This window comes from Vicugna pacos, chromosome 31, assembly GCF_048564905.1.
Source record: "Vicugna pacos chromosome 31, VicPac4, whole genome shotgun sequence".
In the NCBI taxonomy this organism is placed as follows: domain Eukaryota; kingdom Metazoa; phylum Chordata; class Mammalia; order Artiodactyla; family Camelidae; genus Vicugna; species Vicugna pacos.
In genome coordinates, this window is record NC_133017.1 from 15,866,882 (window position 1) to 15,881,490 (window position 14,609).

At 50.6% G+C, this 14,609-nt stretch overlaps 1 protein-coding gene across 1 annotated transcript; it reads right to left on the reverse strand.

The window, feature by feature from the left end:
• Positions 1–1,299: 1,299 nt before the first annotated feature.
• PRSS55 (serine protease 55) lies at positions 1,300–12,078 on the reverse strand. Its single transcript, XM_072952610.1, has 5 exons — positions 11,942–12,078; positions 9,155–9,347; positions 8,345–8,595; positions 6,813–6,955; positions 1,300–1,643 (listed from the first exon to the last, which is right to left on the reverse strand). Exons 1-5 carry the CDS (start codon positions 12,006–12,008, stop codon positions 1,341–1,343), a joined length of 957 nt encoding a protein of 318 aa, XP_072808711.1. The 5' UTR covers positions 12,009–12,078; the 3' UTR covers positions 1,300–1,340.
• Between the last annotated feature and the right edge of the window lie 2,531 nt (positions 12,079–14,609).

Sequence of the window (14,609 nt, forward strand, 5' to 3'; positions counted from 1 at the left end):
TCCTGTTCTCACTTTAGGTTTATTCTTGAGTCAAGTTGACGATGCTCATCTCCAACTTGCCCTTCGTTGGCTCTATTTCCACACTTGGAAAGACCTCGCTTTCCCCTTCAACCAATCTTCCTCCACAGCTCAGCCCCTCTGAGGAGACTTCTGGGTCCTGCCATCCCCTGGCAATGGCCCCTCTGCAGGAGTCCCAGGTGCCACAGCCTCCAGCATCAATGGGAAGGGTTGGGTGTAGGCTGCATCACCATTTGCCAAGAAGCTCCATGAGGATGGATTCGTGCTTTCTGCTGAATGGTGCCCAACACTGAGCTCTCAATACAAGACAGAAAGACTCAGGGCTCCCATGTGCCTCTGCCCTCTGGCTTTGGTCTCTGTTGGATCCCCTGGGCTCCCACTAAAGAAGCAATGGCAATTTGGGGAATGCAAAGCTTTAAACAGAAGCTTGGGCTTTCCCATGACCTACAGCATGGATGGTACTTCTTCAGAAAGAGACTGTGAAAGAGAACACCTCCTGGTTCTCCCTTTCCCCACTCTAACCCTGCTCCTCCAGTCGTCTTAAGGTAACAGTCCCTGGACAGCTTCATGTCCTCATGAGCTCCTGGGAGCCTGGGGTTTGGCTGTCAGGAGGTCAGCCAGACAGAATGTCCACCACCAAAGGACATCTCCAGTATTCAGTCCCTTTTACCTGTTCACAGAACCCTCACTTCTGTCTGGGGGCACCACCTACACCCACTATTAAGGCACATAGTTCTGGATGGCTGGCCCTTTGGTGGCTCCTGGGGTTGGCATGTGACTCGGGCCTTGCCTAGGAGAGTGCCACAGTTGGCCACAATGAGTGGAGCAGCAAGGAGCCATGGGTTTGTGTGTCAAGAGTGTGAGGCCACAGATTTGCTGGAATTATCAAGAACAAGGCTCTCTCTACTGGGGCTGCTAAGCTGGTAGTATGCAAACTGAATGTAGTAGTGGTCATGAGGGCTTCTGCTTGGAAGCCCTGTTGGAGAAACAGTCCCTGTTAACATCTGCTCAGCTCCTGGATTCAGCCATGCCTGAAGGCCACTGACATACCACTTCTTTTTTTTTTTTTTTTTTTTTTGGTTAGGTACATCTAGAAAAAACCCTTTTTGTCTTTAGATGGTTTGAGCTCCATAACTCACCTGCAGTAAAGCCCAGTCCCTCAGCCATGGCTCCAGCCTGCCTGCCTTCTGGTTCTACTCTGTTATCAGCCTCAGTTCTTGCCCTTAACTCTAATCTGCAGTCAGTCCCTCTGCTGGTGGCTCATTCTCACACACACACTCCTTTGAAAAAAAGCATCTATTTTATTATCCATAGAAAATTGCCTAGAATAGCATATAGGACAGAAAGTAGAGCAGAAGCCAGAATCTGGAGCTGCCTGGCTCCGGGAATTCTAAGGCCCAGGAGCGCCCTGGTTTCTGTTTAGGGGAGGCTCCTATTTTCCCAGCGCCGAAGGGCCTTCCCTCTAACTCAGTCACCTTCCTGATCCAGGGGTGGTAATTCTCTACCAGGGTGTACATTCCCGGGGTGGCCTTCCGTCCGCAGCTCCTTCCCCAGCTGATGATGCCCACCAGGTACCACTTGTTGCCAGATTTCGTGGTGCAGGCTAGAGGCCCACCACTGTCACCCTGTAGACAGAGGACACAGATCAGCAGCGAGTCCATTCCAAACTGCCCTTTTGAGGCCGAGCACTGCTCACTAAAGGAAGAGGATTCACTGACCACCCACTCCAGGCCGCCAAGGAGAATCTCATCATTGCCACCCCATCCCAGCTCCATGGGGGGAGAGTGCTGCTGTCAGGCTGGCTCCCATGTTATTACACTGCTTCAGAGCCACTCAGGCAGTGGGGAGAGTGATTGATGATTAAAATAACCATGGTCTCTTATCTGTGAGACAGTTCTGATTAAATATTTTTATACATTTCTTCTGGGCTCTGAGAGTCTATGATTCTATGGAGTGAAATAAGATGTTCGTGCAAGTGTCATGGGTGATGATGGGGCCAAGCTAACACCCGGGAAAGCAGCTCAGGACGGTGAAAAGATTCTGAGTGATGCTATTAATGATGGATGCATGTCGTTATGCATTCGACCAAACTCATAGACTGGACAACCAAGAGCGAACCCTAAGGTGGACTCTGGACTCTGGGTGATAGTGATGTGTCAAGGCAGTTTCATTAGTTATAACAAACGGACCACTCTGGTGGGGATGATGTTAATATGGAGGATTATGCATGTGGGGGATGGGGGTACATGGAAAAATCTGTACCTTCCTCTCAATTTTGCTGTGAACCTAAAACTGCTGAAAAAAAAAATCCAGGTCAACATCCAAGTGAGCTTGGAGGTCCCGTGACCAAATGGCCCAACGGCACAGCTGGCTGCCAGCTCGCAACCCCCCCTCCCCCGGCAGTTCTCAGCCTCCTTCAGGGTCTCTCTGGGACATCCTCCCCACTAGCACTGTGACTACTGATGGGTAGCTTCCGGTTTCCTTGGAAGGGTCGTCTACTTGGCAAACATTTTTTGAGCACTTTCATGCCAACACTGTGCTAGGCACTGGGAATCCACCCGTGAACAAGACCACGCTTCTGCTGGAGTTGAGGAGACAGATGAGGAAGTAGACTGTGTGGTTCATTGGGATGCTCATGGCTCAGAAGTTCGCGACTCTTTCACAGAAGCATTGCTTTGCTAGCTGGGGCCAGGTTTGATTCTATATTGTCTTGACTGCGCCACTTAAATTATTTTCCTTCAGTTGAAGTGTTCTTTTTCATGGTATAATCTTAGGGGATTACAAAGAAGAAAAGCTCTGGAAAAAGTAAATCACAAAGGCCACTTGTATTTAATTCTAATTTGTGTTGGAAGCACAGCATAATCTTATTGCCATTATTTTGAACATATTTCAGTGTTTTCATCATGAAATTATAGTCTTTCCCTTAATTATGTGACTATATATTTCTTTCAAGTTTGCTGAGTTTAAAAGTGTGATTTTCTTTTCAAGGGCAATTATTTTTAAACCATAGCGGACTTTCTGCCTGGCTTATCTGTTTTTAAGTGATGATAATGTTATATAATTTCAGAAAAATTTCCTGGACTGGATCACTGTCAGCTTATTCTTAGCAATAGAAAGTGTTCTAAACAGAGAGCAAAGCTTTTCACTTGACAATTTTTCAAAGGGGCTTAAAATGATAACAGGACATTTATTTATAGCACTCTTAAGTAACAGGTGATTAATTTTAGAAGCTTTCATTCAAGGACATTTTGATAGAGGAGGGGATGGAGCAAAACCCTAGACTCCAGATGGCAGATCCAGCCATCGCAGCAAAGGGTACAGAAAACATCCTCAAAGAAGACACTTGATTTTTTTCCAGTGTTGCTGTGGTCGGCTTTGGCCATTTGAATATGGGATGGTGTTGAATCAAAGAGATTGAAAGCAGAGGTGTGAATACTGGTGGGACCCGATTCTTATATTCTTGGGTGAGCAGTAGGGGGGACGGCCTGGGGTAACAGCTAGCCTCCCACGCGCGCTCACCCTTCCTCCGGGCCCTGCTGGCCCCTCCCCACTCATCCCCCGTTACCTCTGGCTTCTGAAATATCGAAAGTCCGCTAAACACCCTGAACACTTGATGCTGACAAGACTGTGATTCCCTCTGAAATGCCCTCTCTTTTCAATCCCACTATTAAATGTTGTTTCCCCTTTTCAATCGATGTTGGAGCCCTGTCTCCTGCTCCAGTATGAACCGGTTGCTCCCTAGGTCTGCGGCATGGCTGTGCTCTGAGACCTCCGTTTACCTGTTGTTCTTGAAAAGCCGTATCTTCTCTTTATTTTTCTGACTTTGATTTAATGGTAGATTCGTGTGCAGTTGGAAGAAATAGTACAGAGAGATTCCACGTACCCTTTACATGTTCCCCCCAGTAAAACCAACCTGCAGAACTACGCATAGGACAATAGCACAACCAGGACATTTACATCGATACGGTCAAAACACAGAACATTTCTGTCACCACGAGCACACCTCATGCTGTCCTTTTAATGCTGCATCCACTTCCCTGCACCTCCAAACCCTCCTTAGTCCCTGGCAACCTCTAACCTGTCCTCCCTCTCTATAATTTTGTCTTTTTGAGAATGTTATGTAAATGGAATCACACAGCGTGGGACCTGGGGGGTTGGCTTGTTTCACATGGCGTAAGTCTCTGGACACATGCACGAGGTTGCACATATCAATGGTTTGCTTCTTGTCACAGCTGAGTGGCATTGCACGGTATAGACGCACCACCGTTTATTTAATCATCCGCATCTTGAAGGACATTTGTTTCCAGTTTTTGTCTGTTACAAATACATTTGCTATAAACACTCCTGCACGGATTGTTGTGTAAGCACAAATGTTCCTTTCTCTGGAATAAATGCCTAAGAGTGGCATTCGCTGGGCTATCCAGCAAGAGTACATTGTTTCTAAAGAAATGGCAAAACTGTTTTCCAGAGCGATTACACTATTTTAAATTCCCACCGGCTCTGTATCAGGGACCCAGTCGCTCTGCATGCTTGTCAGCGTTTTGTGTAGGAGCCATTTTTTCATTCTGGCCGTTCTGGGCGGTGCGGGGTGAGAGGGCCTCATGGTTCTCATTTGCATTTGCTGGGGGAGCTAATGATGCCGAACATCTTTTCATGTTCTTATTTTGCTCCCTGTTTGTCCTCTTCGGTGAAATGTCTGTCCATGCCTTTTGCCCATTTTTGAATTGGACGGTTTGTTTTCTACTGTTGAGTTTAAGAGTTCTTTCTGTGTTCTGTGTTCCTTTAATGGCTACCATCTCCCAGTCGGCAGCTTGTCTTTTCATCCTTTTAATGTGCTCTTTCATGCAGGAAAAGTTTGTAATTTTGGTAAGGTCCAGCTATTCAATTTTTCCTTTATGGATCACCCTTTTGATGTCACTCTATGTCCCAAACACTTTGTTTCTTCTAAGTTTTTTAAAATATAGTTTTTACATTTAATGGCATGATCCATTTTGAGTTAAGTTTTAATTGAATTTATTTTAAGAATGAATAATTGTCAATTTAAAAGAAAAGATTCTCTACTCAGGTTTTTAGCTTTATTTTACCTTATCCTGTGTTTATTAATAAATTGAATCCACATATAGTAGCAAAACTCTATTCTGTCTATTATGGGTCATGTCTTGAGTATTAGGTTGCAAGACTCTGGTTCTCATATAAATCTTCTGTTAACAAGTCTTTTATGAAAATGGAGTGGAGGGAGGGGAATACCATCTCCTTCCCATTGGACTGGGGGGCAGTCTAGACACCTCCCCACCGACACAGGTCAGTGATACACCAAGGGGAAGAGCAGGAGGGCCAGGGACAGTTGGGTGGGAGCCCAGGCTCAGAAGAGGGCAGAGGATGGCTTATTACTACGAAGTGGTAGTTAAAGTCCTGGCTTGCCACTCAGCCTCCCGTGACACGACCACCGTGGGCAGGGGAAGGGGGAAGGCAGGGCTGTGCACTCAACCTTGGTTGCGGGGGTAGAGGGCAATGGGATTTTTTTCCTGGTGTTTTGCTGCAATAGAGTATTTATTGTTGAAACGTTTCTGCCTTGCTAGGTTGCCCCCTTTCTTAATTCAAAGAGAGGCAGGCTTTCTTGGTTTGAATTGTTTTGTTAGTTTTTGTCTGTGCCCATTGGCATTTCTGGGTTGCGGGTTTCTCTAGCATCCAGTCTGGGATATAAGAGGCAAAAAGAAAGCCCAAGGAATTTGCTGCTGTGTCATTCCTTAAGTATTAGGACATTTGCTTCCAGTCTTCTCTTCACCTTTCAGAGCCTTTATTTTCTTTTTACCATATACTGTCTAGTGCTTTTAGTTGTGCTTAGTGAGAGGGGTCAAGAGAAATGTGTCTACTCCATCTTGTCCAGAGACAGAAGTCCTAATTCTCTCTTTTGTTTTGTAATGTTTTAAGTTGTCCAGAATATGGAGAAGACGCAGGGTTCATGTGATATTGATTCTGCCTCTCTGTGGTCCTCACAATATTCATCCATGTGGGGGACTCCTTCTAAACCTGGCGCCATTGCTGCCGGAGTCCAGTCTTTACCTCCCAGCCTCTTCATCTACGTTCTACAGAACGTTTAACATCTGTAAGTTAATCCACTGTTCAGCTGATGAGTAGGACCAAGTGGGCTCATCAGATTGAACCCCTCCAAGATGAATCCTTCCCATCCATAGAGCCAGAGGAAGCTAATCTATGAGGGTTTTTTTTTTCCTAGCACCAATCAAAAAATGTTTTTCTTTTTAAGTTTTTTGTGTTCATTTTATTAAAGAGAACCTAAGCTACCAGACTTTGGTTCAGTGAACCCCCCACGCATTACCCAGTGTATTACTGTTGTCTACCAACTGCCTGCCCAGGAGATTGTCGACTCCTTTAGGCAAGAAACCGTGTCTCATCAATGGTTGGCTCCCTAGGGCTTAGCACACTCAACAAAGGTAGCTACATTAATGAAGTAAACTAATTCCTTGTATGGGTCTCAAATCTTTCTTGCCTTTTTGTTTTTTAATAAATGGGTAAAGTCTTGGGACCCTAGTTCGAGAAGACCAGAAATATTTGCACAGGGTTGCTGCATACTGACTCCAGGCAGGCGTTGATAATCCAAGGACCTGACAGTAAGTATTCCTGAATCCACATCCCCATTCCCCTGTCTGAGCTTGATTCCCACACATTTTCCAAACTCTTACTGTCTGTTCCCAGTGGAGAAGGATACCTGTGCATTGGCCGCCCTGAGGCAGGGTAGAGACCTGTAAGATGAGGGAGGGGCTATCCGTAGTTACCTGGCAAGCATCGTAGCTCTCATTCTTGTATCCAGCACACAGCATATTTTTGGTAAGTTTTGGAAATTCCTTTGAACACTTCTCCCAATCCATGATGATCATTGGCACTTTCATCAGCTCAGTTTCCATAGGCTGTTTGGCACCTGACCCGCGGAGAAAGCACAGTAGAAAAGTCACTGGACAGCAGTCCCCATGCCAGCAATGCAACTGAGCGTGTCCTAGACCATCCTGCCAGCCCCGCTCCCCCTGGCCACCTGTCCACCTCTCTTCACATCCTCGCAGAACCTCACCTCCACTCCATTCCAGGAATCCCTTGCAGTTTACTCACTCTGTCACGCCAGGCTCAACCAAATAAGCCCCCACCTCCTTGAAGTACCCCCCTCGTTCAAAACCGCATTCCTGCCTCCAGGAAGACTTGACTTCCAGCTTGAGCCCAGCAGCCCTACCGACCTGACTTCTTGGAACTGGCTAGTGATCATTTCTCAGCATAATCCTGCCGCCTCCGCATATTCGCCTCTTTCTACTTTTCATTACGTGTTTCTCTAACGCGGGGCTGCTGAAACTGGGTTTGCAGTCCCAATGAGAAAGCTTTCTCATCCTCCAGATAAAGGTAAGTGGGCCGAGAGTCTTCACAGTGGATTTGCCGAGACCCTTCATGGACTGCCAGCTTCCAGAATTTGCCTGGACTTCTCTCCATCTCATTAACTCTGACCACACAGAGATTTCCAGAGTCTCCTCTTTACTGAGTATTTTTAATCTTGTAGGCACCCATCTACCTCCTCCTCAATTCTAAATTTTGAGTTGTGCCTGGAGCCCTGAGTCAGTGTCATATCAGTTGCCCCCCATCCTTCAGACCCCAGCTCACTGCAGAGCATCTCTGAGGATGGAGTCCTGTTCAGACCTGAGATAGCGCTATACTGTTTCCATCTCTTCCCCCATCTGTTTGCACTTGGTTTTGTTGAGTTTTCTTTGGGGACAGTCCAGTGGGGCTTTCATAATCCCTTTATGCCCTCGTACGGTTCCTCCTACTTTGGCCAAGTCACAGTGTGAGAGCAAGTGATGAGTAACACCAGATTCATTTCTAAGAAGGGGTGGGCAGCCCTCCAGGCCCATTGAAAGTCCAGGCCAGGGCAGGCGTCTTGAATGCCTGTCGGGACCAGGTGGGAAACATCAGTGGGTGAATCAGGGAGATATGAGACAGCAGAGCAGAGAACCCCTGGCCAGCTGGAGGGTTTAAATTCAATTAAACAAGCCTGCTCTGTGCTGGTAGGATATGACCACACCCAGGGCCTGGCTCACACCTGGCATCTCAGCTCGGGGCCTTGGGAGGATGTTTCCCTGGCACATGGAAGAGGCTGAGATTAAGCCTCTGTGAGTTTCTGGTGTGCAGGAATTTGTTCCACGGCAAGCCGTCTCCCCCACACCCCCCTTTCACCTTCTCCTTTCTCCTTTAGGTTTACTGGCCCATCCTCAGACACTGTGAAGGGGCCCTTCCCCGATCTGCTCCTGGGAGCTGCTCAGCAGTTACGTACCAGCTTTGATCTGACCCCATCCTGACACCCAGCACTTGTGCCACGTGGAGGGGCTGGGCTGCGTGGGCAGGCAGATCGGTTCTTTCAGGCCGTTGAACGTGATGGGTGAGTCCACCAGCAGCAAGGAGATATCATTGTCCATGTTGAGTTTTTTAAAGTCCTTGTGGATAATCACGGTCGTGACCCCCTTTACTTCCAGAGACGGGCCGGTTAAGCTATTGGTTCCCAGCACAATGTTTAGTTCTGAGGGACTGGTGGCATAGAACCAGAGGGAGAGAGGGAGGGAAACGGAAGTCACAAGGCACGTGGGACTTGCCGTGCCCAAGAAACTTAAACCCCATGCAGTTCTAGGGTCCTCCGGGGCTTGTCCGTGACTAGGAACCAGTAAATGCTCTGTTTCACACCAGTCCCCTGGAGCACAGAGAAAGCTCTACAGGAGCAGGGAAGTAAGGTGTCAGACGGCCCAGACGCCCAGAATTAGGAGGATTTCTTCCCAGAAGGACTTGAATGTCCTAGGAGAGCTGGACACACCAAGCCCTTTGGCTCCAGCAGGCCGGAGATGTGCCTGGAGAGGACAGTGTGTAACATCTGGGAAGCCGTGGTTATGGTCCTGGGTGACAACAGGATGGGCACAGCCTCGGATTCATAGCCTCCCCATCCCCAGGGCCGGAGGGGACGGGTGGAGCCATTTGTGCCTGATCCACGACCGATCAGCCCTAGGGTCCCCTCAACAGTCAGGTCTGGCTGCGTGTGGGGGTGCCCCGGGGCGCCCACTGTCAGGAGTAACGGGGATGGGCTCTGGGTACTTACGGTATCTCCTCCGAGAAAAAGCAGTGAGCCGCCGAGACAATCCACCACTCACTGATGATCGTGCCACCACAGAAATGCTGATTTCTTGCCTGAATACTCACCTGCCATGGAAACTCACCCACTTTAGCCTCCACCCCGTCTATGATTCTGGAATACTGAGCTCCTCTCTCAAAATTGGGCCTTTCACCACATTCTGGTAGAATGGAAGGGAAAGGAAGGGAAAAGATGCAACAATTCATCAATATCCACAGAAGGCCTGTAAGTAGCTATCATTATACCCATTCTAGAGATGAGGAGACTGAGGCCAGGCCAGTGAAACACCCTTAGGAACGTGAGTAAACCAACATACACTTCATATTTGTGGCACAGAGCCGGGAAAGTAGGTCAGAAGTGTTAGCTCTGTCTCCCTTCCAGGTAGATAAGTCACTTCACTTCACTAAGTTTGTTTCTTTTTTCATCCAAGGGAAATCAGAGGAAAATACTCGTTCAGGACCAACCCCAGAGTGGCCGAAAGAAGAATGCCCCCTCACAAAAGATGGCCACATCCTAATGGACCACACCTTGGAACTCATAAATATATGACCTTACAAGGTAAAGGGGACTTTGGAGATGGAATTAAGGTTCATCAGTTAACCTTAAAATGGGGAGATTATTCTGGGTAATCTGAGTGGACCCAGTGTAATCACATGGGTCCTTAAAAGTGGTAGAAGGGTGCAGGAGAAGAGAGGTGTAGCTATAGAAGAAAGCCGCAGAGAGATGCAGTGTTGCCAGCTTTGAAGATGGAGAAAGGGACCACAAGGTATGTGGAAGACCTCTAGAAACTGGAAAAGGCACCAGACTCTCTCCAAGAGCCCCTAACAGGAACACAGTCCTGCTGACACCCTGACCTTAGCCCAGTGAGACAGACCCATGTTGGATTTCTATCCTGCAGAGCCGTAAGATAAGAAGTTGGTATTGTTGAAGCCACTAAGTGTGTGGTAGCCTGTTACAGCAGCACAGGACACCAATACACACAGGAAACCGGAAGGGTGGCCCTGAGAGGGCCTGAGCCTCCCAGGAGCCCTGAGCTATACTAGGTGAGAACATTCTGTTCCAGATGGAGCAGCTCCGTCTCCTCGGAGGCTGAGAGTAAAGGCTGCAGCCGCCTAGGCGGAGAAGAGGAACTTGCCTTCTGGACAGAGTCCAGATCCAGCCCCTTGCCCCCAGGAGGAGGAGACCCTCTTGGTATGTTCTGACTTGAATCTCATCTTGTGTCTGGAACTAGGAATAAGTCTGACTGTTGGGAGCCTAAGACCCCTTTCTCTCTCTTGATGCTACTTTTCCACCTGTCCACTCAACAGAGGTTTTGAGGACTTCGTCGTATGGGTTGGAGGGACACACTGGTGGTCATCTGTGGTTTAAAAAAACTGCAGTGAAAGTGTGTCGCTATGTTTCAGTAGCCCTCAGCCGTCAGTAGCAGGTAGAGGCTCCTTCCAGGACTTTTGGGTCTGCCCTTCCTCTTTATTTACCAAACTCACACACAGTGTTTACACGTGTTGGGCACCATTTCAGGCTCTGGGGTCCCCCAACCCGAGTCTGAATCTTGGCTCTGTTGCTTACTTGCTGAGCAATTTGGGGAAAACTACTTATTCTTACTTACCCTCTCTTCCTTCATTCCCAGAATGGACATAAGCTAACACCCACGCCATAAAACAGATGCACAGTGTGAACGAGACCGTGGGTGTTGAAGCGCCCCACACAGTGCTTGGCACAGAGAAAGCCCTCCAGCCACGTTAGCCGTCAGGATTTCTCATATCCTCTTGTGCCAAAGGCCCCCTTTCCTTGGTCTTGAGAACAGCCCACATCACCAGCGTGGAGCTGTGCAGACTTACCGATTAACGCTAGAGCATGAAGCCGTACGCAGTGATGGAGGCAGGGCTGAAATGATGAGAAGGGCTTCGAGCCTCCATCAGTCGTACTTGGACCGGCTCTTAGAGAGAACTCGGCCAATTCTTTGCCCATAACACGCCAACCACCCAGTTCACATGGTGCGGCCAAGCCCAGGCCGGCATGAGGGAGGCCGGGGACACAGGCCGTGTGCAGACAGGGAATCACACCCGTGCCAATCGCAGCCCTACCATTTCCCTGCTGCGTGACTGGATCAACCTGAAACCCCGGGGAGGCTCAGAGCTCCTCGCCCGAGCGTGGGGCCAAGGGTGAAGAGCCCACCATGGCAGGGTGGGCATTAAACGTGGGAAAGTACTTGACCCAAATGACTTCCTTCCGACATCAGCCACCCTCTTAAGAGAGAAACAGCCTGTCAGGGGCCATGAGGAGCTGCCTGTGGAGCAGGGCAGGCCTGGTCCTCCACCCGTAGGCACAGCACACGGAGCCTGTGCTCAGCTAGGCCTCTGCTCTGTGTCTGCAGCTCTGGGAGCCCTGCCGGGGCCCAGGGCCTATGTTCGTCTGCCTCTGAGTTCAAGGACTGATGCTCAGCTCATCCGGGGCACGGGCTTCTGGGCCCTCCATCACCCATTGGGGATAAAGTCTCAGACTTCAAAACCGAACTGTAAGGTCAGATAGGCTGGGGAAGAAGAGGACGGGATGTGTGGGAAACAGGAAGCTACTGCTCTTGTGAGCCGGCCTCTTGGTGGCCAGTGAGCTCATTCCTGAGCTCCTCTGCCCATCACTTCTCTCCCTGTGCCCTAACGCCCATCACAGACCGGCCGCAAGGGAGTGAGCTGGGCCGCAGCCAGGCCCAAGCCCGCCTCGGGGGGCCGCTCTGGCCTCGGGGAGGCGTCCACGTACCGAGATGTGCGACCCAGTACTCGGGCAAGAGCAGCAGAAGTGGCCAGAGGAACATGGTCCTTGGCATGGCTGTTGGCCTGGGAGGCAGCGGAGGCCGGGGCTGAGGGCAGTGGTGCGGACGAGGCCTCCCTCTCACAGCCAGACCCGCCGGCGACGTCACAATGGGCAGAACTCGGCGGAGTCACGCAGGCTTCTCTCTGGTCATTGTGCCTCTAAGACGGTGCACAGGGGCCTGATGCTCGAGGCCCTGTTGTCTGCGCTGCCCTTCCCCTGGCCTGGGCACGGCCTGCCCTTCACGAGTCCTCAGTGGGCGCCTAGCCTGTGGCCCTGCCACACCCAGTGTGTTTTAAGGCTCAGGAGCCTGTCCTGTTGGGGCTTCTCTGTGAATGTGCACACGAGGCCTGGGCAAGGGGTTGGGGCTGGACCCTCAAGGATGGGGGGGTGCTCCAGGAGGCCCTGACGCCCTGCGGTCCAGGTGTCCACACGGCTCTCTGCTCAGCCCTCTGACCTGGGGTGGCCAGCAGGGACCTCACAAGCTGGGCTCTCTGGCCCTGACCTCCCCTCCCCTCACACTCAGCCCCGCAGGTGACAGTCCCTGCTCCTGCCTCTTCATGGCCCCCAAATCTCCAGCTAGGCCCCTGTCCATTTCTGAAGATGGACAGATCAGACCCAGAGATGGACGCGCCCAGCTTCCTCTGACTCGGCCGTGGGATCTGGCCTCACTGTTTTGTTTTCACACTTTCGGGGCCTGGGCTTGGGGGCACTCTATCCACACGTCCTCGGTACTGCCTGCTGGACACTGGCTGGATGTGAACTGGGTGCTCATTTCAGTTCCCAAGGGGACCACTGGTCATTTTCTAGGCTTTCTGTGTGTCCTCTGAGCCGCCTTGCCCCCTCGCTTCTCTCTTCTGCAGAGAAGGAATTAACGTGCCCACAGTGAAGCTGTGAAGCTCAGAACCAGACCCTATGGCTTGGGTGCTGGGCCCTCTTTCCTCCACCAAGGACTTGGCTCCAGCTACTTTCTGGGAGGAGAAACTCCAGGACACGTGACCTACTCTTCCTCCAGGACCGGGGCCCCCACAGGCAACTGCTCCCAGGGCCCAGGTGTCCACTCTGCGGGGTGGGCAGAGGCCTGCTGTGTGGCTCTCCACACCTGTTCTAAGTAAAACCTCATCTGCCTCGGCCCTGCTTCACCCTGGGTCACCCAGCCCTGGTCTTGTCCAGGGAGGCTCCGAGTTTTCCCTGTGCTCTTTCTTTGGACTCAGCTTTCTCCCTCCTCTGCTACCCACCCTCTCAATGCTGGTGGCTTTCTCCTCCTAGGGGTGGAGGAGAGGGGGCGCCTGGGCCCCGTGTCTGATTGGAAGAATGGAGGATGGCAGCTAAGCTCCCTGGTGGGGAGGCAGAAACGATGGTCATATTCACTCTAAACTGCTGTTCATTTTCTATGAAAGTATCTGGATAAAATCACAGCTCATCTCCAGGAAGAGCCATGCCTGCTGGGTCTCTGTCTTCCTATCGACATGACGTGGGCCCTACCTCTTGTAAAACACACATTCACTGTCCAGCATTTTTTTTGGCCAAGCTTCTCCATGATACCAGTGGATTACACCCTGTCTGAACTAGAAGGATGGACCAGTGGGGACAGAGCCACCGTGCTCAGCCCCACCCCCAGGGGGGCATCCCTGTAGACTACAGTGGGAATGGCCCCCCTGGAACTGGACAAACACAGGGGCCTGAGTGCAGAGAGGAACTTCAGGAATATAAGGAGTCCATAGAAACCCAAAGAGGAAAGCAGGTTCATGATGACATAGGTGGCCCAGGGTCTGCTTGGCTGACACGCCAGAGGTTCCCCAGGGTGGCCTTATCGAGGTGACTTCATTCACCACGGTCCTGGCCAGAGGATCTCTCACTCAGATGCGCAGCCTGGGCGGCTTGTTTGGCGCAGATCAGGGTTGCAGATTTGGGAGGGTGTGGTCTACAGCTCAGAGGCAGAGCCCGTGCTTCCCAAGCACGGGATCCTGGGTTCAATCCCACCTGTCTCCATTAAAATTGTTTTTAAATAAGTAAATAAATCTAATTCACCCTCCCGACCAAGAGCACGAGAGCTGCCAGGTTTTACACTGAGCTGCGTTGTTCAGGAGGCGGTCTGTGTGTCGTGCTGGGGAATGGCTTCCGGAGTCAGACGGGCCCAGCTTCAAACACTGTTTCCAGCACGTCTGCTAAAGGCCTGGAGCAAGGTACGTACCCGCTCAGGGTTTCCCTTAGCTCCACGAGGGGGTATGACAGCTATGAGGGTTGATCTGAGGGCTGGCTGAGGTCACAGCGTGTCTGAGCCCCGGCTGCTACAACAGCCCTGCTCTAAGAACCGGGATAGAGGAGCACTTAAGAAAGGAAAGAATCTCTGGCCCTCGCTAAGGTTACAGTCTAGTGGAAGGGACAGAAAGTGAATGAATCCTGAAGATACAGAAGACATCGGATGATCACACGTGCGACACAAGATACAAAGCCAGGAAGGGCCTGGGAAGTGCATGATGGGGAAGGCAGCAGGTGTCGTTTTTTTATAGAGTGGCAGGAGGGCGGCTCCCAGTGACAAGGTGGCAGAGGAGACCTGGAGGAAGGAGGAGCAAATCCTTGCAGATAATTAGGGAGCCTTGTAACTAACTGGAGA